The sequence below is a fragment of the Balaenoptera musculus genome, chromosome 1, assembly GCF_009873245.2.
Source record: "Balaenoptera musculus isolate JJ_BM4_2016_0621 chromosome 1, mBalMus1.pri.v3, whole genome shotgun sequence".
Lineage (NCBI taxonomy): Eukaryota > Metazoa > Chordata > Mammalia > Artiodactyla > Balaenopteridae > Balaenoptera > Balaenoptera musculus.
In genome coordinates this window covers 105,068,652-105,095,054 of record NC_045785.1, presented here as the reverse complement: position 1 = coordinate 105,095,054, position 26,403 = coordinate 105,068,652, and the positions used below count along the sequence as shown (strand labels likewise).

The following is a 26,403-nucleotide window of genomic DNA, read 5'->3' as shown; positions in this document are numbered from 1 at the left end:
AGCCCCCCAGCTCTTTTCTGTCTTTCCCACCTCTTGTGGAGCAGTGCCCTTGGGCTGCTTCTTCAGCCGAGGTTGATCTCTCTGCTTCTCTGCTGAAGGCTAGAATTTGCTCTCGGGTCCCCATTTCCTAACTGAAGATCCAGCCTACATCTTTTCTCAGTGGTCTGCCCTGTTTTCTCTTCTTTCAGATTCTAGTCATTTTCCTTCTCAACTAGTATGGCAGCCATCATGAACCTGGAGTAGACCTACACAAAAACAGGCTTTCTTAGCTGGTATTTTTACTATTCCTTTGCTTTCCCTCCTTCTGCCTCTCCACAATTTCTCCTTCTAACATATTCAATTCTGATAACTTTTGCTCCAAGCCCTGAATTATTTTCTACTTTATGTGATATTTTCCCATTCTACATTTAAAATTTTCTTTGTTAGGATTTGCTTTTCTCCTTTTGAAAGAACACAAACCTTCTTTCTCCCTCTCAAATGTGGATTGGCAAGTGATTGGGAAAAGATCTAACCCTGTGGCCACCTCCCTTTCCAAATTATGGACAGAACTAACATTTAATATACTCCTACTGTGTGCCAGGGGCTTTACTGAGAGCCATGGGCATATCTGTTTTATTGAGGAAATTGGCTCAGGCAGGTTGAGTCACTTGCCCGAAGTCATAAAGCTGGGTCTGTATGATTCTAAAGAAGGACCGTGCTCTTTCCCCTTCTTGGCAGCTTCTCTGGAAACCCCACTTCACTGCACCCACTTCACTGCAGACAGCAGGGACACTTGCTATGTGGGGGTCTAGAGGGTGCAGCAGCTCTGTGTGCAGGAGTCATCCTGTTCCTGAAGGAGAAGACATCTCTGCACCCCATCCCCCACCAGGTAACACACACACACACACACACACACACATACACAAAAGCATCACCAGCTCCAGCTCTTGTAGAAGGGCTTGCTCCTTTCCTCATTTTACCCTCGTGATCACAGGCACCTTTTCTTCTTAGGTTCATGTGGAGGAGAGTTAGTATTGAGAATTTTCTAGATGATAGACTGTGACCACTACTCATAGAAGTGACCGAATTCACTGAATTCATTTGATGCCCCTGAAAGATTTCAGGTTAGACCTTGCCAACTCACGGTCATGGAAGGAAAAGCTAGTGGGATTCCAATAGCTTAGATTATGTGTAGAGGTGACCCTGTTGGGATTTTGTTGGGAACACGGCATTCAATTAAAACACCTCATTACTAGGGATATAGTGGTCTCCTGAAGAGGATCAGAAGAATAGAATTCAAGATTCTTGATGTGTTTCCAGCCTTCTTCTCTGGCCACATTTCTTCTCTTGCTTTGCTAAACATACAGTGTGGGCTTCCCTGGTGGTGCAGTGGTTGAGAATCTGCCTGCCAATGCAGGGGACACGGGTTCGAGCCCTGGTCTGGGAAGATCCCACATGTCGTGGAGCAACTAGGCCCGTGAGCCACAATTACTGAGCCTGTGCATCTGGAGCCTGTGCTCCGCAACAAGAGAGGCCGCAATAGTGGGAGGCCCGTGCACCGCGATGAAAAGTGGCCCCCACTTGCCGCAACTAGAGAAAGCCCTCGCACAGAAACGAAGACCCAACACAGCCATAAATAAATAAGTAAATAAATAAATAAACCCAAAGTTTAAAAAAAAACAAAAAAACCCCAAACATACAGCGCTTTATTCATTCATTCATTCATTCATTCATTCATTCAACAAAACCAACATTTTATTGAGTGCATAATAGGTGCCAGACACTGTCCCAGGTGCTGAGGAAACAAGAGGAATCACACAGATGTGGTCTCAATTACTTGCTGTTCTCTAGACCTGCTTGGTAGACTTTACTCCTGTGCCTCTGCCAGAAAATTTCCTTTTCCTGGAAGATCCTTCTCCTCCTTCCCCATCTCTTCCTTTTCATCTTGCACACATCTCTTCATTAGGCCCAGGAAAGACCACCAGGCGGGAAGAAGTTCTTCTCGCCTCTAAACTCCCATAGCATTTTGTTGATACTCCTTTTAGATAATACATGAAAATTAGCATTCATATATCCCTTTTACTACTGGTAAAGTATTTACATAAACACACAGACACACACTTTGTTAGTGATTCATAAAAATTTCACAAAGTAGGTACTAATGATATCCTCATTTTGCAAATGATAAAACTAAGGCTCAAAGAGGTTAAGTGACTTGTTCAAGATTAGACAGTTGGAAAAAGAAGAGATGAACTTTAGAACTTGGTCTTTTGAATTACAGTCCCTCAGCATGCTCTATGCCATGCTGGATTTTGACTCTTCTACATTTATTAGATTATTTATTAACCTGTCCTGTCTCCTAAGTGATTTTGTAAGTTCCTGAGGACATAGGAACGTATCTTATTTAATTTTGTGCCCCTCACATTACCTAACACATTGCCAGGCTCAGGCTAGATAATCAACTATTATTTGTTGAAAAAATAAATAATTGATTGAATGGATGAATTCAGAAAATTGCTGGAGAGGTTGTTATATTTGCCAGCCATTTAGCTCTTTTATTCATCAAACAGGATGGTTCTTTATGTTTGGCTTGATAGGTTGGGAAGATTTTATTTTATTTATTTATTTTTAACATTTTTATTGGAGTATAATTGCTTTACAATAGTGTGTTAGCTTCTGGTTTATAACAAAGTGGTTGGGGAGATTTTTTTTTTTTTTTTAATTATTTTTGGCTGTGTTGGGTCTTCGTTTCTGTGCAAGGGCTTTCTCTAGTTGTGGTGAGCGGGGGCCACTCTTCATCGCAGTGCACGGGCCTCTCACTATCGCGGCCTCTCTTGTTGTGGAGCACAGGCTCCAGACACGCAGGCTCAGTAGTTGTGGCTCACGGGCCCAGTTGCCCCGCGGCATGTGGGATCTTCCCAGACCAGGGCTCGAACCCATGTCCCCTGCATTGGCAGGCAGATTCTCAACCACTGCGCCACCAAGGAAGCCCGGTTGGGGAGATTTTAAACTTAGTGTAGCTGGTGGTGTCCTGAGCATAATTTGAAGGGTATTGCATGTTCCTGGCTATATACTCGAATGTCTATCCTACTTACATGTTTGACATTGCCACCTCCAAGGGCACTGTCTCCTGAAGTCATAGTTAAATTACACTTGTTGCTTGGAAACTGGCTGCTTAGTTCTTCCCCTTTAGCATATTAGCATGGGTTTATTTATTTATTGGTGCTCAGTGAGAATATCCTAACAAGGTATAAGGCAAGTTCTTCCAGGGCCTTTGGGGGAAGGCCTCCTTTTCACATCATGGAAATTAAAAGACCACTGTGGCAGACATCTGATGGTGTTAATGGTAGTAGCTGCTGTGGTGATGGGGGTGTGGGTGGGAGGTTGGGAGTAGCTGTGGTTGCAAAGAGCAAATAAGCACTGGCTTAGGAATGAACTAATGTGTCAATTCACTCAGAAAAAATGCCAAGAGCCTTGTGAAGGGGCTTGTGTTGACAGCTACTGGCCTAAAATTGACTGGTAAATCTTGAAGACCACCCAGTCCATCAGGATGAACTTTTGGAGGACCTCTGGGGCAAGAGGTATTTAGATTAGAATATTGCCACGTGGCTTCTGACCAATTTTTGATTATTCCATTTATGCATTTTCTGTGCTTTCATCAAGAATGTTTTCTGAACCGAAAGTTGGTCTCAAAACTTTTAATTTTATGGGGAGGATGAAATAAAATATTTGAAATTAGGATTGTTCTAGAAAATCCAAGACCCATAGTTGTACTTATTTTTTTCTTGGTCTTCCCGACTACCTTGATCATTGGCATATAATCTTATCTGTTAATTTGATACTTTACTGTTTATAAAGTGCTTTCATATATATAATTATCAGTTGATTTCTCCTCAAGTACAGATACATATTTAATACTGTCAAACACTTCTGTGCCCTGAACTCTGACTTAAGCCTATGTAAACCAAATTACGCACAAGTAGGAACTACTTCAGCTGCCTTTTCTTGTCTCTCAATGCTGTCATTACACACTTCTCAAAGTCCAGACATCTTCCAAGTACCTTCTAATATTATTTTGCTTATGTTCTAGGCTAAACCAAAAGAGTGATTTGACACTGACAGTGATCTTCAGTGATCTCTCTGTCACATTTGTATCTTTTACATGGGGGTGCTGGGAACAGGAAGTGAAATACAACAAAAGAGGGCCTTTTACATTTGTTCTTACTTGTTAAATAATGTTAAGTTAGTGAAGAGACCTAAAATATTCCTGAACGTAACTGCCCTGCTACTGCGAAAGGTAAATTCCCATCTGACCTGGCTTTGAATTTTCTGTTTTCCCCAAAGAACTGATAATGTTCTAGTTTCCATAGAGCTATCTTCTGACCGAGCAGCCTGAACGTTAGCTCTGCATTTCCAAGTTCAGAGTGGGAAGCACAGTACTGTGCAGGTCTAGTTCTAAAAACTGGGCAACAGTTGATGGTGGAAAGAGCATCACCTCTAGTGTCAGACTAAGTCAAATCCCACTGTGACACCTCCTAGTAATATAATGTGAGAAAAGCTTTTTCATCTGCCGGACCTCAGCTTTCTCACTTATAAATTGGCAGCAATAATGCCTACTTCATAGGGTTTTCTGTGAAAATTGCATGAGGCTTAAATATAAATGTATATAAACTATTTAGTGTAGTGCCTGTTATTTCTCTTCTTTTGTTTACTTCCACCTGCAAAGCATGCTGGAGCACTAGAGGCTGAACCTTTAATGACAATGAGCCTTCGTTTGATCAACAAGAAATAGATGTAAAAATGATTGCCGCCACTTCTTTGCAAAGTCTCTTTAAAAGGCTTAGATCTCAGGGATGACGTTGGGTCCTTGCCTGTGGTCTGCACGTCAGTGAGAGAGGTGCTGGTTGTCAGGTGGAGAGTGCTTTAGGCAGCTGAAGGATATGTGCTCTCAGTCTCCCTAATTGGATTATTGGCATGGGAATTGCAGGCTTCAGGTTACCGTCCCCCTTTTTCCCAAATAGAACTTGGAGGGCATGGAGGGCTCAGAGACTTCATTCCATTACTAAAGTCATCTAACAGGCTCATTTGAGTGTTTGCTATCATCATAATTTTAGTTTAATCCAACCTGGGTTATAGTTCATTCCCTTGAAGCTCTGGACTGGGTATCAAATTTGGGCTCAGTCCGTACTCAGGTCAGTGCCAAATGCTCTCCTTCTGCCGTATTTAGAATTACTCTATGAAAAGTTTCATCACCAGATTTTGCTAAGCTACCTGATAAAATCTGATGTCCCAGAACCAATTTCCACTGCAGAGGTCCTCTGGGAATAGGAATTTACTTGAGCCTGGTACAGAGAGTGCTACCTGGGTTATAGCTTCTGATGTCTCCTATGGTGTGAATGGGAGCCCTGAGATGACTGTGGGTGGGTCTTGGTTTTAGAGGCTTTGGGAGTTAAGAAGTAGGCCAAGGAGTGGTTGCCCTGCCAGTATCAGATAGGGGGTACCACTCAATGTAGTCATGTCCCAGTTATTGGCAGAAACAAAAACAAGAACGATTGTTTGATTATCATCTGGTTTGGGTCTTTCTTTTTTAATTGTTTCAAGCTATTTTCTCCCTTGGGTAAAATATGACAGCTGAGGTCCAGTCTCATGGAAGTGGCTTGTGCGTCTAATCTCAGAAAATTCAACGTCTCTTATCTGACTCTGCAGTAGTCTTCTACCACCCATCTTCCACATTGAAACCAGGCTATCGTGTATCATTCATTCAGGAGATGTGGCAAAGCATGAAACTCAGTTTATGGAATTCATAGACTAGAAGGGAAGACCGAACCATCATCACCTACATTTAAAAGAAAACTTTGGTATAAAGAAAATAAAGTCTAAACTCCATATTATGACACACACATTTCTCCTAAAATATAAACTCCACGTGGCCAGGGATTTTTGTTTTTTCCCTGATGATGTCTCAAGAATCTAGAAAAGTGATTGGCACATACTCAATGTTAAATAAGTTGTTGTTTAATTGCATTGAACCTGATTTTCCAACTTATCTCTTATCTCACCTCCCCTCTTCCCTTATGTATTTTTAAGCTCTGGCCATATCTGTGTGCTTGTAATTTTCTAAAAATGACAAGTTCTTACTTATGCTATTCCCACTACCTGAGATTCTGTCCCCATACTTTCTTTGCTTGCTCATATTGAACTCATATAAAGCACATATAGATTTCAAGCCCACTCTCAAATGTCACCTCGTGACGTCTTCTTGATCCTCTTGCCAATTGGCTTGTTTGCTCTTCAAAGCTCCTGGTAGCGCTTTGCTCCTCTACATCTGCCAGAGCACCTATCGCAGTCCATCTTCTTTAACAGTTTCTGTATCCTTCCTACCCAATTGTGAGCTCCTTCAGAGCAAGAACCTGTTTTGCCTGTCTTCGTACATGAATACACACCCTGGTCTATACACAGCAGAAATGTTTGGTGGAATAAAAATGGAATTAAATATAATTTCATATGCCTGCAATCCTTAGGAGGTAGAACCGAAGCAATTTGGATTTGGCTGTCCATAATATTTGAAATGGAGATAATAATAATAACTCTTAGAGTTGTTCTATTAAATGATGGTATGTATGTAAGGTCTTAGCAGAGTGCCAGTAAGTGCTCAATAGGTGTTGACTATTAACTCTTTGGTTGGGATAGTTGTTGTGAGCTTATATTCATCTCACTGTCCAAAGTCACTAACATTGTTATCAGCAGAACCGTTAGATTCTGTCTTTATCATACAGATATAAATGTAATTTTTGAGAAGGAAGATATCTTTTCCTTGACCTTGATAGGAAAATAAGGAAATAGTAAAGATAAGGAAACTGAGGCTTGGTGAAATGAGGTGACTTTCCAAGACCCCACTCTTGGTGAGTAGCAGAGCCCTAAAAGTAAATGTGCCTTGCTACCTGTAGTAAGAAATGATTCCTTAAAATTATTAGTTAAGTGGAGATGAAAATCACCTGGCAGACTATGAAATATGTTCTAATAATGTCTAATTTTTTAAAAAAATATTTATTTATTTTGGCTGTGCCGGGTCTTAGTTGCGGCAGGCAGGATCCTTTAGTGGCGGCATGTGGGATCTTTTAGTTGTGGCATGTGGACTCTTAGTTGAGGCATGCATGAGGGATCTAGTTCCCCGACCAGGGATCGAACCCAGGCCCCCTGCATTGTGAGCGTGGAGTCCTACCCACTGGACCACCGGGGAAGTCCCCTAATTTTGAAATGAAGTCAAAGAACACATAACTCAGGCTTTTTCTATACATGTCAACCAAATCAGCTTATCGTGGTTGGGTTGCTGCTGTTAGACTTGGTGGTCTTTAAGCTGTACTACGAATCCATCCGTTAAACATTAAACTTAAAAGGGACTTTATAGCAGCCCTAATTAAATGTGCATGTGCTGTGCTATAAAGATCAAGGAAAATAGGGACCAGAATAGTTATGTGACTTGGCCAAGATCAAACATGTTAAGCTATTTCAGTTGTAAGGATGGCCAAAACAGTTGAAGGGTCTTACAGAATTGCTGATTGCTTTGGCCAGGGATGAATGTAGTATGATCTTGGGGAGACCTGATCGTTGATTCAGGAGGCAGAAGACCTACTTTGTAGGCCATGTTGTTTTCAATTTTTCTTAGTCTCAATTTCCTCATCCACAAAATGGACATAAAAATATAGGCCATATCTAGCTCATCACATGGAAGGATATATTAGATAATATGTAAAATATAAATTAAGAAACTATTTTATTATTGCTACTATTTTGTATGAGTTGAGAACTGGAATTCTCTCTAAGCTAAACTCAACTTTCTCTGGGAACTTAACGTTAACAGTATCCATTTTCTCAATATGAAATAGATCAGAGATAGAAAATGAGTGACACAATGAATGGATGGTTAGATTCTCTTTTTTAGAGATTTTTTTTTTTTTGGATGGTAATAGATATGTTAGTTTGACCCTATGAGTCAGTCACATGATATTCTCCAGTGACTTGTAACTGGCTTAGCGCAGGTTCCCAAAGTTTTCTTCTTTAACTTCCTTAGTTATGTATAACTTTATCATTTATGTTCTGACTTACTAAAACTTTCCTTGTTAAAATACTACTCACAAGAGACGTCTGATGGCCAAGAAATCTTTCCAGGTCATTCAAATGAGTTCCTAGTGGTTATTTTTTGAAGGCAGGAAGTCACAAGTTGCCAAGAATGAAAAAACCTTGAAAACACAGAGGTGTTTTCTGATCTTCAAAAGACTGATTATATTTCTGAATGGATGACCTGATTTGATTGAAATAACCCACCCGCTATGTATACATTTCTCACATTCATGACTTAGGTAACTTGATTGTACATGCTGATTAATAGCTGAAATAATTGATCTGGTTAGCCTAAATATTTTATATAACTATGATTTAGAAATATGTTTTACAAAGGATTAAACTTTATTTTTACCTAGGCTGTTGATGTGGACTCTGAGATTACTATTTTAAGGGTATTGTAGAGTAGTTTATGTCACAGGTAGCCCTCATTACTCTAGGGGTTAAAAACAAACTATATAAAATATAATACTAATTTTGTTTCCAACCTATGGCAGTTAAGAAACAACCAAGAATGGAAAATTCCATGGTACATTCATGTGACTGAAAATGTGGGCTGCTGCCTGCATTCTGTATATAAAAGTCACTTGGACTCTATTTTGTGAGGGAGTGAGAGTTCAGGAGCACAGAGTATTTCCAGGGAAACAAATAACTGTCTCTGAAAATCCTCTTCATGGGAAAATACTGCCTATGCCTCCACATCTTGTCCATTTCTTTATTAGTAACCATGGGTTCCCCAGGAATGTTCCAGCCCTCTCAGATCCCTCTGTTTTCTGAATTCCTATGAGACATACAGGAAAATATGTAATAGTGTGGAAAACTGCATGGTAGTATTTGTCTTGGTCTCTGATTATTTGCGAATGCTCCCAGTTTCCACTTGTACTGTAAATACCTTTAAGAGGAGCCCCATTGTGTATTTTGATATTTCCCAGAATCTAGCACAGTACTGGGCACATAGTAAGCACTCAGTAGACGCATAATTAATCAACACTAACTGGGAAATTTCCCAAGGTCTGGATTCTGTTTCAAATTATCTGCATGGTATCTCATATAGGGCCACATGCTGATAGGTGCTTATTGATGGGTTTGATTGAAACTATAAACAGAATACTAACTCAATTCTTTAACTCCTATGATAATGTGAATTTGAGCTCCCAGTCTTTTTTCTCATTTAACTTGTCTTTCCCAGACAGTTTTAAATTTGATGCTTCTACAGTTTTTTAAACTCCAACTTATCAATTTCTTCTTTCACAAATCATGGTTTTGGTGTTTTACCTAAAAAAAAAAACATGAACAACTAACAATCTATATTACAAATGATTGGCCATTGAGTTACTTGAACTAAAGTCCCAATTAAGCAATTTGTATAATGATCTTTGAAAAGGATTATCTCTTTTGACTTATTTACATGTATTGTGGACTTTTTCCTAAATAAAAGTTTTTAAGTAGAAGAAAAAAATTTTTGATGCTTCTAATTGAGGTCACCTGGGTTATCACTGAATGTTGCATTAGGATCGAGTCTTACATTCTTTAAGCCATTAGAGGTGGAAGAGATTATAAGAGATTTCAGTTCAGTCCTTTTAATTGTACTATGAAGAAATAGGTCCATTGTGGCTAAGTGACTTGTCCAAGGTTATCCATCAATCCATTTAATGTTACATTTTGAGTACCTGTTTTATTCCAGATGACATATAGAGTTAAGAGCAGTCTCTTACTTCCTAAATCTCCAGCCACAGTTCCCATTCCAATCCTAACCTCAAGTTGGCTGCCTTAAAAATATTATCACTTAGTGCAGTGATATCTTTCCTTTCCTTTCCTCCTTCCTAAACACACATTGGAGAAATTATATGTCCAAAATTTTTGCTGGGCCCTGCCTCTTTCCAACTGTTTCATAACCGTAGCACTTTATGGTAAGGAGATTTCATAACACTTTGCTTCCAAAGGTAGGACAAGACTATTTTTTAAAAATCTTGCTTCAAGAAGTTCTTGAAAAATTCACAATTTTAGTGATAAGTGAGGAGCTCTTGGCATATCGCAGAAACAAAATGGGATTTGGGAATCCATGTCTCAAGGGATCAGATTACCATGTTTGGAGAGTGTGTGAGGATATCATGGCTCTGCTACTGAAAAGCAGATAGCATCAGGCTGGGATACAGCCTGATTGTCACTCAACAGCTCTCACCTTAGAAAAGTAGCTCCACTTTTCTGTACTTGAAGGAGACAAATATTAGCTCCTGTTTAGTCCAAGATATAAAATGATATGCTTAGACATGTAGTATCTAGTCATATAGCTTTTTAATGTTTTTGATGAAGATGGTGACTGGACCAGTGATTGTGGATAAACTAAAGATTTTGGGCAGAGACTTCCCTGTTATTTAGGAGCTTGGTTCAGTTCTGCAGTGTGCTGAATATCTTCAGCAGTGATGCTGCCCGGGTTTGAGAGAGGAACACATTAGGGCTAGAAGAAAAGAAAATTAATGGTGTCATAAGAGGGGTTGTTCACAGACCTAGAAACCTGCTCCAGTTAGTGAGGATGGCAGCAAGATGATATGGCTTTCTGTCCCAGCCTCCTTCCATCCTGCTAGTGTCAAGGACTGGTACCCAAGAGGTCCTGACCTTTGACAGCAGTGAAAAGCCAGTTGTCAGAGTAAGACATCATTGTTTTCAACCTTTCTTTATGTATGTATTTAATTATGGGGGAAGCAATCGGAATCCTAGATGTTAAGGGTGAGTTAGAGAAATAGGTTCTTAGGCTTGGCTTGCAGTATCGTTTGACATAAGGAAACTGTACTAGCTAATCCAAGTTTGGAAAATATTAGGAGATAAAGTTCTTGGCATAGGGCCTTAAAAGTAAAAAATCTGAAAAATTACAGAAAATTCTCTAGTAGATCTGACTCTAGGCTTCTCCATCGGTCTACATCCCCCCTGCCTCCCCACCCCCACCCCACTGCCAGCCCCCTCTTCATGAGAACAGAAGACGAAAGAGGAAAGGACCATGTGGCCCAGCATGCCAGCTTTTTATTTGGTTGCTCTCAATCCTACCTTCCTGTTTGGATCAGCCCTCCCCTCTGCCCGTACTTCAGAAACCAATCAAGGTGTCTCCTAAACTCATTTATTCCCTTTGTTTCAACCGCCTTCTTGGGTAACTTTTTCCATATGCTTACATCCTTGCCTCACAACAGACTTTTTTTTTTTTCATCCAAAATGGCCTGATTAGACTTAGGAAAAGCCATTTACTCAAGTATACAGCAAAGTGTTTCTAAATATCCCAAATAACTTTTCATTACTTTTGATGACCAGGATATATAAATGGAGGAAAACTCACTGTGTTTAAAAATAACTGACTGAGGGAGAGTGATGCTGAGTGGTATGGAATTAAAGAACACATTGTTGTTAGCGTTGAATCTTTTCCCCCAAGTTAAATGGTCTAATCCAGACTTGCAGCTGTAGTCTGTGATTATTATTGTTTTTAAAATTTGGCATTTGTCTATTTTGTTGCTCCAGTTTGGCTTCATTCCCTTCAACATGGTGACATTAGTACTCTTTATGTTGCCTATTGTGGACCAATTTTCTTCAGCTGTTGCTAAAACTTACTAAAATGCCAGATGTCATGTTGGAAACACGAAACCTGAAAGAAGGTCATAAATCACAAAAACAAACCATAAAAAAAAAATAATAAAATACGCTGAGTGCTGTGCTCTGGAGCTTCCCAGCTTTAAGTCTCCTTTTGTTCACCCCTCTCCCCACCCCATCGTGCTCCCTACCCTGCCTCCATCTTTTAAGGCCAGGGGTGTGAAGGGAGCTCAGCAGTTTCTCACCTAAGTCTTGACTGTTTATTTTGCAGATTCCGAGCAGAGCACTGGTTCAGACTCTGAGGTGATCACTGAGCGGTCTTCCTGCTCCTTTGACACTCACACTGACCTGGGCCCTGGTGCTGCAGGCCCTGTGCCTGCTGCCATGTCTTCCATGGAGGAGATTCAGGTGGAGCTGCAGTGTGCTGACCTCTGGAAGAGGTTCCATGACATTGGAACCGAGATGATCATCACCAAAGCAGGCAGGTAAGGACAAGTTCCTTTGAATAGCCACATTCGAAGAAGAGGAAATAAAATGTAGGAGCTGTTACATTTTTCTTTTCACTTATTTGTGGTAGTAGCATTGGTGCAGCCAAAGCAACTCACACTCACTTTTCAGCATCTGGATGTCTTGATAAAGCGCTTTGCTTGTGTTTACTGTGATTTTGCTACTTTCCTCCAAGGACCACTCAAACCTAAATCACCTCTACCCTCACAAACATTTTCTGCCTGCAAATGTATTCCAGCTAATACTGGAGATCCATGGTGCATAACAGTCAAACAATAGATTTCCAAAGCAAGTGTTACTTCACCAACCAATGTTTTCAAGAGAAAAAGCTTGCATCTTCTAAGGCATTTAAATCAGCCAGGTATTTTTGTAAGAATTTTGTTTTTGGTAAAATTTGGGCTTGGTGCATTTTTGGAGCACTGCTGATCGATCCATTGTGTTTTATAGTTGGCTTGAAATGTGATTACTTTAATGGGACCTGGTGGAAACTCTTGCAAAATGATTTATGTAGGATGATAACAGTTTTAAAAACACAGCATATCTTGAAATAAACACTGTTAATTAGGCTACTCTTTATTGGTATCTTTAAATTTTTCATGGTTAGGTATCTGTTTTGTGCTGGATATTCAACATGTATTTCATTATTTAAACTTCACGGGAATCCTTTGAGGTAGGATGTGATAATCCCATATATGGATGAGGATGCAAAAGCTGGAAGAGGTTAATTAACTTGACTAAGGCCACACAGGTAGTAAAGGGCAGCTCCAGAATTCTGCACAAATCTGTTTGGCTCCAAAACAATTGTCTCAACTATTTGTAAGTCTGCACTGTTAAGAAATGGTTATAGCTTTTGCCCCTTGGATTTAAAATGAAAATGATTTAAATCAAAATAAATTTGGACTGAGTTTATTAGTATATAGGAATAGTTCACTGAAATTAAAATAATTATAGTGCTTTCATATTTACAAAGTCAATCCACTGTCTCACATCACAGAGACCAAAAAGACTTACCTCATTGATCATAAGCTGTCTTCATGCACATAGACATTTAAAGTAAAAGCATAGTTTGATTGGGTCTAGTTCACTTGAATGCATATAGAGAAACCTCTCAATACAATAATATATCACAAAAAGGTGAGCTTAAAATGAACCTGAAGTCTTATTCATTTTCATCCTCCTCTGTAAACCCTCTTCCTTCTTTAAGTTTTAGTAGAGAATAAAACCATTAAAAAGCTTCTTAGGAGGAGCAATTTTGAAGGAGAATTACTTTCAAAATTACTTTCCAGAATTACTTGTTTTTAAAATTGAAGTATAGTTGATTTACAATGTTGTGTTAATTTCTGCTGTACAGCAAAGTAATTCAGTTATACACACACACACACACACACACACACACACACACACACATATACACATTATTTTTTATATTCTTTTTCATTATGGTTTATCAGAGGATAGTGAGTATAGTTCCCTGTGCTGTACAGTAGGACCTTGTTGTTTATCCAGAATTACTTTCAAAAACCATCTCTTTTTTGTTGCTTGGGTTTCAGTCTACATCTTGAGTCTACATTTTGAGATATGACTTGGAAGGAAACAGCAATTCAAGGAAAAAGTTTTTACTCTTTTTCTTAGTTTTTGGCAAGGGCATTGGTTTGATGAAAGGGGAAATATTACTTTTTTTGTCTGTAAGATTTTCCAGTTCTTATTTTGGGTCTTTACTTACTACTATTATGTCTGTGTATTTTAGTCACTTGTGTTCCTGATATCATTCCCTCATTCCCTGCACTTCAGTGAATTCAGTTTGCCTGAGCACCTCCTTGACAATTCTCCTGTGACCTCACTTCATGATTTTCTGCAATGTTTACTTTTCCATATCTCTGCCTTCACAAATTCACGTTGACACCTGAATATATCCAGAGATTCCCAGCACAGACATACAGTTTGTTCTTTAATCATATCCCTTTATTTAGGTTTAGAAACTACATTCATTGCTTCCATATTGGAGTGCCTCAGCTGTTGCTGTTGCTACCAGTAACTCTGCTCAAGTAATTCCAGAACCACTCAGAAACATGCAAAGAAGTCTTTATCTTCTGTGAATTTTTGTCATTCCCTCCCCATCCCCCAAGTTGATTCTTTCCTTTTCACTTCATTTTTCTTCCTATGTAGTGTCTTTTTCATTTTTAACTCCAATTTCCATTTTCTTAGTTACTGTTAGTTATGTATGACTCTCTGTTCTTTTCCCCTCTCAGAAGATCTTAGTCACCACCTACTTCTTCTCACATCCCAAACTATAATCCCATTGATTCAGAACTACTGTAGTCTACAGAGCCCTCAATCTTTGAATGCACCAACAAAACCTGCATGATCAGCACCATGGACAGAGGTGTTTGTAGGGATAAACGGGTTTGGAAGTCAAAAGAATTGGCCTAAATTTAGGCATAAAATTAAAACCAAACACATCTCATTTTATGAATATGAAAGATTAATTTTTCTCTAGGGTGTTATGACATTACTTGATATTCTGTGCTAAAATACTGACAAAAAGAAAAAGCAACTTTGGTCAGATTTTAAGAATTGTCATAGAATTTTAAAGCAAAAGGTCACCTTAAGGATTATTTAGTTCCTTTCCTCTGTTTTATAGATGGTGAGGTTAAATGGCTTATCCAGAGCCACACAGCTCATTCATTTTAGAACCTGAGTTCTGAAAAGAGACAGGTAGCTTCTCCACTCAAGGTCATATAAGTGTTCCAGACAAAACAGGTATTGAATTTAAAGACATCTTAACCCCTTTTTTAAAAGTCATCAAGAAAATAAATTTATCTCTTTCAATGTAATGCAGCCTCTTTAGATGGCTGAGAGGAACCACATTTTCTTATCTCAGATAGCAAGGGAGAGGACTTTCCATCCCTGGCAAGATGCTCTTCAAATATTTATGTATACAGGGCAATCATAAATCATTGCTATTAAGTCGGGAATTAATGATCTATATATACATGTATAGACCAAGGTTCCCAAAGTTTTGGAAAGAGTTAATGTGAGTCAAAGTGCCTCACCTATAGTGAATGTTAGATTTAGTCATTATGAGCAACCCACCATCAAATTTCATTAGCCAACCATAAGACTAAAATATAAGGCTTTTGGGACTTCCCTGGTGGCACAGTGGTTAAAAATCCGCCTGCCAATGTAGGGGACACAGGTTCAATCCCTGGTCCGGGAAGATCCCACATGCAGCAGAGCAACTAAGCCCGTGTGCCACAACTACTGAGCCTGCACTCTGGAGCCGGTGAGCCACAATTACTGAGCCCACATGCCACAACTACTGAAGCCCGTGTGCCCTAGAGCCCGTGCTCTGCAACTGCAGCAAGAGAAGACACCGCAATGAGAAGTTCGCGCACCGCAGATGAGGCGTAGCCCCCGCTCGCGCCAACTAGAGAAAGCCTGCGCCCAGCAACAAAGACCCAACACAGTCAAAAATAAATAAATACATTTAAAATAAAATAAAATATAAGGCTTTCTATTTAAGCTTGTGAGGGTAGAGAAAGAAAATCTAAAATGATATACCAATAGAAGCTTCTGAAAAGTTATAAAGTGGGAAAGAATTGGTAATAGATTATTCTTTGCAAATGTTTAAGAATTAGCCATCATCCCTGTTGAAGGTCTGTGGTCCCTCTGTGCTTTCCCCCCAAATATGATTTTGATGTCACCAACCTATTACCAGAGGATATTTGCTTTTTGAGTTGTTTTTGTTGAGTAGTAGAGTGTGTGACTAGCACAGAAAGCCTGTCATGTAAACAACCAATGCACACTTGCAAGATGGCTGTCTGGGGTCAGGGTATGGTCTATGGCCATGAAATGGAGCAAAGCCAATTAGGCCATATGTGAATCAAGCCTGTGACCTTGACCTCATTAGCACCGTGCTCTGCCCAGCTCAACTAACTGGCCCCAGATGGTTAAGTTTAATGCAACATTTTGTGTACAAGTACTCTAGAGCACATTCAGGGCAATCCAAATTTTTGAACCAAGCACTTCTTATGTCTGGTTCCTAAATGCATGACATGCACAAGAGCTTGATGTTTTTCTTCTTTCTTATGATTAAAGAAGAATGGTGAATTTTATTTTAGTCTCCTTGAAACTCAGTACCTCTTTTGGGCTGTTCCCTCTCCTCCTCTTCAATTATGAGAGTAGTTGTAAAGTGTCATATCCTGACCTCGCTTGCTTTGGCAAGTTTAACAAGCCATTGTGGTAGAAACAAGGTATTGCCCAGAGGCCACTAGAATTCATTTGGTATTTGCTCCCTATTCTGCAGTGTCCTTCCTCTGACACACACGTTGACAGCCTGAGAACTTGCAGAAATTTTTCTACAGTTTTATGCATAAAAAAAAAAGACTTTGGTGGTCCTTCATTTGGGAACTGGTAGCACATTCCTATTTTTCTTCTTTTCTTGAGATATTATTTTTAGAGTGGTCATTTTCAAATAGACTCAATCAGAAAATATTTCATGATTACTACAATCAACTGTGACAAGCTACTTGGGGAATAAGAAGAATATAAGTTATTCAAGTATATTAAGTATAAGAGTATAAGTATATTTAACACTGTTATAGTCTAATAGGAAATGTATATACACACATTCTATCTATCTATCTATCTATCTATCTATCTATCTATCTATCTATCTATCTATCATCTCTTGTCTATCCATCTATCTCACATTAAAGATTAACTAATACTATAAAACAAGTTATGGTATGAGGTCTTTGAGTGTATGAATAATCAAACAGTTCAATTTAAGTTAAGAACAGGTGCTATTTCAACAATGTAAATCCTCAGCATATTTGATAGTGATAATTTCCAAAGTGAAAAAAAACAGCCAACTTTGAGAATTAGAGGATATTGGACTTTGTGTGCTTAGCATTCCTATTAAGAAGAGACTCATCAAGCTTTTACTCTTGCTACTTCTCCCCCTCTGACTGCTGAGCTTCCTACATTATTCCCATCCACAGGAGGATGTTTCCTGCCATGAGAGTGAAAATCACTGGCCTGGATCCACACCAGCAGTACTACATAGCAATGGACATTGTACCTGTGGACAATAAAAGATACAGGTAAGGATGACTCTGAGATGTGGAACTGTGGGCATCACCAGTATCCCAGGATGGTTCTATAAACTCATTAGATGAAGCATTTTAACAGTGCACTGTACAATGTATTGGATAGGGAACAAGGATGGAGGACATGCCAATGGCCTGTGGCAGAACACCAGACAGGAAGTAGTCACTAGAGGTAGGAAGTCAGAACCAGTAATGGTTTGGTCTGGAATCCTCCTTACATCTATCTAAAGAGTGGGATTGTATAATGTCTGCCAGAGTAGCAAAAATCAAATGGATCTTAAGTCTAAAACTAATTCACTTAACATTGAAAATGATTAACACATTGAATGATTTGGTTTATGAAATACTAAGTGAGTTGAGATGATTTATTTTGGAAAATGGGAGGAGAAGTGGATTAGTACAGTACCTTCAATCATATACCTGCTGGATTATCCTGTGGATGATGGAGGGGAAGAATGGGAGAATTGGGTAAGACCTCAAGAAGAACATCTAGTTAAGGGGAATTATTGTTCATTAAAACGGGTTGTGAACAAGTTTGCTAAATAACTTTCCTTCAAAGCCATTAAAAGCCAACATAGTCTCCATGTGTCTTACACATAGTTCTTGTTTGAAACAAGTTGTGGCTTAATTGATCTCCTGAGCTCTCAGTCACATCAGTGAGTCATGGCTCATTTTTGAGATATTTCAGAACTTGGCCTTGAGCCCATGAATTTGGAGGTGAGAGGTGAATAGAGAAGACCATTACTTGTATTTTAGAGGGAGAGCTGGCTAAGAAAGAAGTGGTCTTGATGTAGGACTTAGGAGGGGAGATGCTCTTTTCTTTAAAAACATCCTCCATTTCAATGAAAATGGAGGTCTCTGCCTCAGTGCAGCCATTCCCAGAAACACCGCTAAGTCTTCCCAGTTAGTGGGAAGACTTTGATTAACCTAGTCTCATTTGCAGTGACTTTGTGGGAAAATAAAGTGGAAGATGAAGATGTTCAAAACTAGGTTTTCATTGAAATGCTTCTAAATTCAGACTCTTAGCTAGGAAATGGTTAACAAGTGAGGGGCTTGGAGGGTCTCTGCACATGGCTGTGTTTTATAGGACAATATGGAAGATGTTTTTAATAAGGAACCAAATCCTGAACAAGTGGCCAATGGATTATATGGTTTGCATTTGAAAGGTGAAAGGTTGCAGTAAAATACCTTTTCCATAGCTAAACACGTGGGTTCAGGATGCCTGTGTGCACACAGGGGTGCAAGGCAAGGAGAGGAAGAAGAAAGAAAAAGGACTGTGAGAATGTTTTCCTTGTGAGAGCTGCAGCTTTGATCATTAACTACAACACTTTTCTGCCCTCCCCCACCCATCTTGTTTTCCATTTCCATCTCTATTTCATTTTCCCTGGTTATCCACCCTTCTCTCTTTCTCCTCTGTATTCTCTGTTTAATCCGTCCTACTCCATTCTTCTCATCTCTTTGTGTCTCCTCCCCTCCTGTCCCTAATTGTGTCCTGGGCCTCTATTCCCTCTCTGCATCTGTCTCTGAGTTCTCCTCTCTCCCTCTCTGTCTCAGATATGTGTATCACAGCTCCAAGTGGATGGTGGCTGGCAACGCTGATTCCCCTGTGCCCCCAAGAGTTTATATACACCCTGATTCTCTAGCTTCTGGAGATACTTGGATGAGACAGGTGGTCAGTTTCGACAAACTCAAGCTGACCAACAATGAACTGGATGATCAAGGACATGTGAGTCAAATAATCCCATCTTCCTCTTCCTCCCTCTTCCCCCTTTTTTTGCTCTAGAACTGACTAGCCCCAGGCTTTTTTCGAACAGGTAAAATAAGAATCTTTTTGAGATTCTCAAATTCATTTGCGATTTTGAGAATCTCAAATGAATCTTTGAGTCATTTTAAGTAAGTAAGCATAAAAATTTTTTTTCCTTTTGTGAAATTACGTTTATTACAAATCTAACATTTAGCAAACGTCTGCTGTAAGTCACGATCAAGTCAGGAGAATGCAGCGACAGAAACAGAGGACACATTTTAAAATGGTGAAGAAATCACAGTATTTAATAGAACAACTCACAGGGCAGTAAACTCAGGGAAACTGTTGTGGGGACAGTTCTGGCTGATTGGTCAAGAAATTTATGAATTTATAAGAGAAGAATAGGTTGTTAGGCTTGCCAGGTATAATTGGTGCAACTGATGTTATTAATTTATTTTTGGCAGTAAAACACATACTGAATTTTCACTGAATGCCGGGATCCATACTGGGTGCTATGGGGAGATGAAAGAAGCTAAAACCAAGGCTCCTATCTTTAGGGAAATGATAATTTTCTAAGGAAGAGAGAAGACACATATACCCTTAACTCTGACATGACATAAGAGAATGTCCGTAAAATCAGTAACAAAGTGCAAATAACAGCTTGTAGAATTTAAAGACAGATGAACCCGTGCTGAAAATTTGAAGCAGGAGGGAACAACTGTCACATAGCAGAGGTTCTGAGACCTTTTAGTGGAGTGATGTCTGCTGGTACTGGAACCAATTCATTCAGTATTTATCCAATTAAAGCAAACATATTGCACTCACCACCTATGATTGGGGTATTTGCTACATGGTTCCATGGGATGTGATGCTATCCAATTACTTAGTCCTTCCAGCCATGGGAAAGTACACTGATTTCCAGTTTCCCATACATCCCACCTCTAAACTGTGCTCTTCCTGTAACGCTTTTATCCTGTAATTTTGTTTGCATGAGAGCTGGAAAAGATGTAGGGACCTTAGAGACAACGCTGGAGTAATGTTTCCCCTTCTCATTTTAGATCATTCTTCACTCTATGCACAAATACCAGCCTCGGGTTCATGTGATTCGCAAGGATTTCAGCAGCGACCTTTCACCCACCAAACCCGTCCCTGTTGGGGATGGAGTGAAAACATTCAGCTTTCCTGAGACCGTGTTTACCACGGTCACGGCCTATCAGAACCAGCAGGTAAGAGGCTGCCTTGGAGAGTCTCCTGCTGCAGCCACTTTTAAAGGAGTTTACTCATCCTTTTGTAAGAAGTGCTTAGTCCTTCTGCATGGCACTGAAATGCTGGAATGAGAGACACCAGGCTGGCGGTGCACACGCGGCACTGGTGATGACAAGGCGGTAATGCCTAGTAACAGCTGTCAGAGTCTACATTTAGATCAGAGGCAAGATCTTTGACCAGGAGAACCAAACCTTCTAAGTCATTTTCATGTCTCTCTGTACTTGTACCCATGTTTCATGATCTCTACTACATCCCGGCAAATGTTCCTCATCACTTGAAATTCTTGAGGTTTGATTCATTCCTTCCCTCTTATCCTCTCCGTGGAGCTGTCCATCAGGCTACATCAAAGTCATCAAGCCTCTCAAACTCTATGTCAGACCCACTGCTTCCATTTACACTTTCAGACTAAATTGGCCTCCGTGTGCTCACCACCACACCCTAAGATGTGTATGTTTTTATGTTAATAATATATTCATTCATTCCATTAATATTTATTGAGAATTTACAATATTCTAAGCTTAGCAGATTAAGACGTTTCTCCCTAAGAAAGGAAGAGTTTTAGTTGAGTGAAAGACACATAAACACATAATGATAATACAGTGGAATAACTTAACGACAGAGATGTGGAAATGGTTTTTTGTTTGTTTGTTTGGTTTGGTTTGGGGAATGAGGGAAGTTTTTGTGGAAGAACTGATGCTTTTTCTGACACTGAGACACATCAGCATTAGCCAGTGGGCTAATTAGCCAGTGAGTGGGTGAGGGGAAGAGAGAGGCCAAGTCTGGAATTACTGTGGGCATTTCTAAACAATGTTCTTTTTTTTGAGGAGGGTGAATGGATGGATTTACAAGTGATCTCACTTTATGCAGTTCTCTGAAAGTTGTATGTGAATCTCATTTTTGTAAGTTAGATGGTATTTCATATTTTGGTAAATTGTCTAATTAGTAGGATCCTGCAGTGAATCTTTTTCTAAAACAGAGTTTTTGCTTGTTTATTTTGCTTGAAAGTCTGCTTACTTTTATTTTGGGCCTGCTTGGAGCAATATGGACGTATACTATAGTACTTAATACCTTTTATACTGGATACTGTGCTCTGACAAAGAAAGCAATGAGGAAAAACATTCATTTACTAAATATTTATCAAGGGCTTAGTATGTAACAGGCAGGTGAAGGTGAGTTATACAATCTTTAGTTCATATAGAGTAGAAAGAATTTTTCTATCTTTCATGGCACATCCTGATAAAATTCCTTAGATGCTTTTTACCTTCAGGGGAATTTGATATACAACAACCCTTTAGTCCAATAAATGTTAAGTGCTATATGGTTGTTGGGCTTTCTCAGCAGCTGTAAAGTGTTCCCAACTTTGGACTTTCCTTTTAGATACCGCATTTGATCTAAAGTAAAAGAAGAGCTTTAGTTCGCCATGGACGCTATTTTAAAATTATTAAGCTCTCTCGAACTCTTCAGATAGTAAAATTGCAGAGACCATGGAGAGTCCTTACAGAAAACTTTAATAATCAAGATTTTTTAAGCTCTGGTGCTAGATAGAGCAGCAATATAGACATGGCTTTTGAGCAACTGGAACTTTGGGATTAACTGTGTTACAGAAAAGGGGGAATATAAGTCTAAGTTCTTTGAAAAATTGTTTGGATTTTTTCCAAGACTACCCCAGCCGCCATTTTAATCATTACTTTCTCATGAAGACAGAGAGATGTGGCAATAAGCATGACTCTAGAACGTAGTTTGTAGAGCAAACTAGAACACCAATAAATGACCATTCTACTGCCTCACTGAGATCGGTTCTAGAGGCCAAGAAGGGTCAATATAACCCAAGCTAAAACTAAAAACCTACAGTTCACTGTGAAGACCAAACATGGGTACCTGAAATCCCTTTCACTTCCTCTGCATTATTTCACAGTGTTCCTGCACCTGAGTACATTCTATTCATATAAATATTTTGTCTATATTTGGACTTGAGTGGGGCAGTCGTGGTTTGGTGGGGGTAGGATGCCATGACTAAGATCATGGGACTTGGTAGTAGACATGTCTAGTTTGGTTTCTGACCTTTTCACTGGTGAATTGTGTGACCTTGAGCAAGTTTCTTAACCCCTTTCAACTTGTGTTTCCTGGTCTGAAAATGTCCTGGCCTCATAGAATTATAAGGACTAGACGAGGGAACCTGCATTAAGTCACTGACACAAACCTGGCATCAAATTGTCAGTAGTCAGCCTACATTGCTAAATACCTGCATCTGCACAGGCATGAAGGATAGTGGGGAATAGAGGCAATTTTAAAGAATAAATTACTCATTAAGGAGAAAGTGGATTCTTGGGAATTGGAGGAGCTACATGGGCTCTCGAAGGTATTGTATTCAATAGGTAACTACTTTGATCTCTCTGTTCTCATGTCACGTTAGTGAATTCATGATGTGCTGACATTCAAAATAGATGAGTCATTCTCAATTCTGCCCATTTTAAAATCTAGATAACAGCTTTTGCCTGTTTAACAAGCCTCCAGTCCCTGGGTAAATCAAGTGTGATTGTTTAACATTCCCTTTGGCTGTGTAGACATGATTTAATATGATACAGTGCCTTCTAATAAAGCAAACTAACCTCAAGTCTCTCCCCCAGGAATCTTGAGGTCTGCATCCTGTAAGTCAGATCTGTTACCTAACCATAATTTTCAGACTTGTCATGAAGATGCTGGGTAGCATAAACTGTTCTCTTTTGTGAGCTATATTCAGTGATTACTGTGTTTTTATTTCCTTCAACCTTCTAGATTGAGAACAAATAATATTTTAAAGCAAAGTTGTTTACTTCATTTTTTTTTTTTAAAGGGAAGGGTTAGGAAAGCTATGAGAAAGGAAAGAGAGAAAAGTCAGTGATAGGTCCTCATTGTTCTTAGGGACTTGTTCGGCGGAACACAAGGCAGGAAGGACAATAGAGGGAACGGAACTGAAATGAACTGTTGCCCAGCCTTCCTAAGGAAAGGCAGTGTTCTGTTCCATAGATAGCAAGGGGTTAGGCATTTGGAGACCTGGGTTTTAGTCCTAAATTCTCCACTAGCTACCTGTGTCACTCTGAGCAAGCTATTTTGTCTTTCTGGGCTTCAGTTTGTTACTAAAATGTCATTTATTTTATGGAATAATGATGGCAGGACATAATAGAGAGCTGTTAATTCTCTTTATTTGGTAGAATAAAAAACTGTAATGCCAATGTTGATCCTTCACATGTTGGAAGGGGAGGGGATTAGAATTGGCCTATGACATTTTGAAACCCAGAAACCACTAATTAGGAGGAAGGACCCTTCCATTTCCATAACTCTAAGATATTTATAGTCTATGCATAGTACTGACTACATGCTTGGAAAATGACTGAATAATTAGCCAACATACCTCTACTACCAGTTTCGTTATGTATCCATGGTTCTGCTTCCTTGGATATAAGTAGGAGTGAAGTGTGAAGAAAGAGTTTCTATTTTCATGAAATAGTTTATGCTTTTCTTTCCCCCTTTCCCATTCCTTCTCACCCTTGCTGACTGATGCATAGACTCCCAGGGCTGCTAGCATACTGAAGTTATTATTACTATTATTTGCTCTTGGAGTGCCAACTTGGCAGGCTTATCGCAGAGAGGAAAGTACACCATGCCCAGACTCTCATCATGGAGAAAAAGGTGGTAGAAGTTGGAATAAAGGTGATTCTACACTTAATGCTTTTTCTTGGAAGAAGCTGACGCCAATATGTCCTCATGGAATTAGCAGGAAATTTCCATTGCAGAGTCTTTGTCCTCTCTAAGGGAAAAAGACTGCTGAACCTTGATTTTTTTTTTTTTCCAAACAGGAAACTAGATTTCAAAATGACACAGCCCTGTTCTCCTCAGGTAATACAGTCTTATTTCTTGATGAGAATTGGCTACATGAACTAGATAGGAAGCCTGAAACCACAGCCAGGGTTGTATAAGCAAATTCAGTAGGATTTCTGAGCCACTCATTATATCCTGAACTGTTGAGCCAGTTTTGCTCTAACTTTCCAATCAAATTAGTGCAGAATTTTTTTTTTATGTTGGCTTAAAATTTTTTTTTATCCTGATGGAACGCTTTTCAAGCAATATGGTAAAAAAAAAAAAAAGAATAAGAGAGTGTTAATAAAGGAAGTCCCTTTGAGCCTTGGTCCTGTAAAATTATACTGAGGATATTCAAGTTTCATTTTCTTTGTAGGTTGTGCTATTTACGTCTGCACTGTGCATGGTGAGATATACCTCATTTATTAACTGCCTCTATGTTACTAGGCAAAATAGTGAGGGAAAATGATTAAAATGAATGGTGGCAAGCCAGTAATCACCCCCTTATGTGCCATAGTCTTCAATAACTCAGACTACACACATCAGTATAAGGTTATGGAAAGAAAATCAGGGAAGAAAAATGCTTCCACAACCTCTGTATTTTCCATGTTGCCTCATTATCATCAGACCAAGTTTGAGCATGACTGCTGTAGCATAGCTTTAGCTACAATGGAAGTTACTAATAGACCTTGTTCTGACTGGAAAGACATTCAAGACTTTTGTCTATAAGGCCTACAGTGAAAGCAAATGGGATTGGGGGAGTTGTTTGGTCTGTATTCTCTAAGGCTTGTGATGGCTTTGGGACTGGTGATTTCTGTTTCCCACATCCTCATTCATTCATTTACTCCCTCACTCCATTCATTCACTGAACAAATATTCATTGAGTATGAATAGCATGTCATATTCGGTTCTGCTTCATAAAATGGTATATCAAATAGACAGGGTTCCTAGTTGTAGTCTAGGGGGAGAGACACATAGTAAATATGTAAACAACAAAATAAATGTATAATTACCAACTGGGTTAAGAGTAAAGATGGAATTAAAGAGGGTGTAGTTAAAGAGAGTGGCAGAAATATCCTATTTTGGAGGGATGGATCAAGGAAGACCCCTCTCAGGAGATAACATTTAGATTCAGACTTAAGATGAGGAGTCAGCTATATGAAGAGTACAGAAGAGAGCATTTCAGTCTGGAGGTAGAGTGCACGTGAGGCGTCTGAGCAGGAAAAGAGCGTGGCACGTTCCAACACAGAGCAGCTCAGGTTGCCGGGCGCCTGTGGACCAGAGTCAGGGGAGGGTGGGTGGGGGTGGAGAGATAGGCAGGGGTCAGGGCATGCTGGCCCCGCAAGGCCAGGCAAGGAGTTTGGATTGAATTCTGAGCATAGTGGTAGGCACTGAAGGAATGACATGGTCCGACTATGGTGTGTTAACCAAGATCGCTTTAGTTGCTGAATGAAGAGAAGAGATTGGACAGGGACAAGAGTGGAAGAAGGGAGATCAGTTTGAAGAGTATTTAGAGTACTTTAGTCAGAATATGACACTGACCTGGTCTAAGGTGACGAGGTGGAGATCGACCACCATATTTGAGTCTAGTTAATAAATATAATTGAGGGCAGGGTTGAAAATTAACTATTCAAATGAGCCTCGCCTCCTGCTCCAGATGGCCTCTAGATGTACGGTGCATGGGCAGGGGTGGAGGCAGTGGGGTTTATGAGCCCTCATTGTGGTTGCTTGTGGACCCCTGTGCTGTTCTCTGGGCCTCACTGGCCTCTGCTGGGGTGGGGTCTGGTCTGGGCTGGTCCTGGGGTTCCTTGTGTTGATTTGTTTTACTGGCAGGAGACTGCTGACCTTGTGCTTTTGTGTTCTTGCCTCAGTTGGACCTCCTGGGCCTCCCTGAATGACTCAGCCTCACCTCAGTTCTCATCCAGGGCCTCTGTTTGACTCCTGTCTGGACTATAGCACCTCTATGTCGGGGTCACCCTGCCTTCCCTGTCATGGCATGTGAGGACCTCTGAGTCCCTGACCCACTGCCGAAGGGCCATGGAAGGCTTGGGGATCCTAACTCAGGCCTCTTCCTACATCACTTATACTGGCGCAGCCACCCCCATGTGTGTATGGAGGTGACCCTGCCAGTGTTCCTCTGAGTCTCCCCCCCCCCAACCCTTGGATTTTGGTTTGAGTAGAAAGCTAAGGCACTTGTAAGTCTAACTGATTGCTTCTCTTCTGTCTCTCTCCTCTCTTCTCATGTTCCACTGGAGTGGAAGGGAA

The 26,403-nt window shown here is 39.9% G+C and overlaps 1 protein-coding gene across 2 annotated transcripts in view; it reads left to right on the top strand.

Moving 5' to 3' along the window:
- The window catches only part of TBX15 (T-box transcription factor 15), a 108,601-nt gene that overhangs the window by 49,727 nt on the left and 32,471 nt on the right, over positions 1-26,403 (top strand). For both annotated transcript variants that reach the window (XM_036831962.1, XM_036831972.1), the window contains exons 2-5: positions 11,945-12,158; positions 17,184-17,285; positions 18,846-19,017; positions 20,094-20,261. In XM_036831962.1, the coding sequence (XP_036687857.1) occupies positions 11,945-12,158; positions 17,184-17,285; positions 18,846-19,017; positions 20,094-20,261 (656 nt within the window). The remainder of the gene's footprint in view (positions 1-11,944; positions 12,159-17,183; positions 17,286-18,845; positions 19,018-20,093; positions 20,262-26,403) is intronic.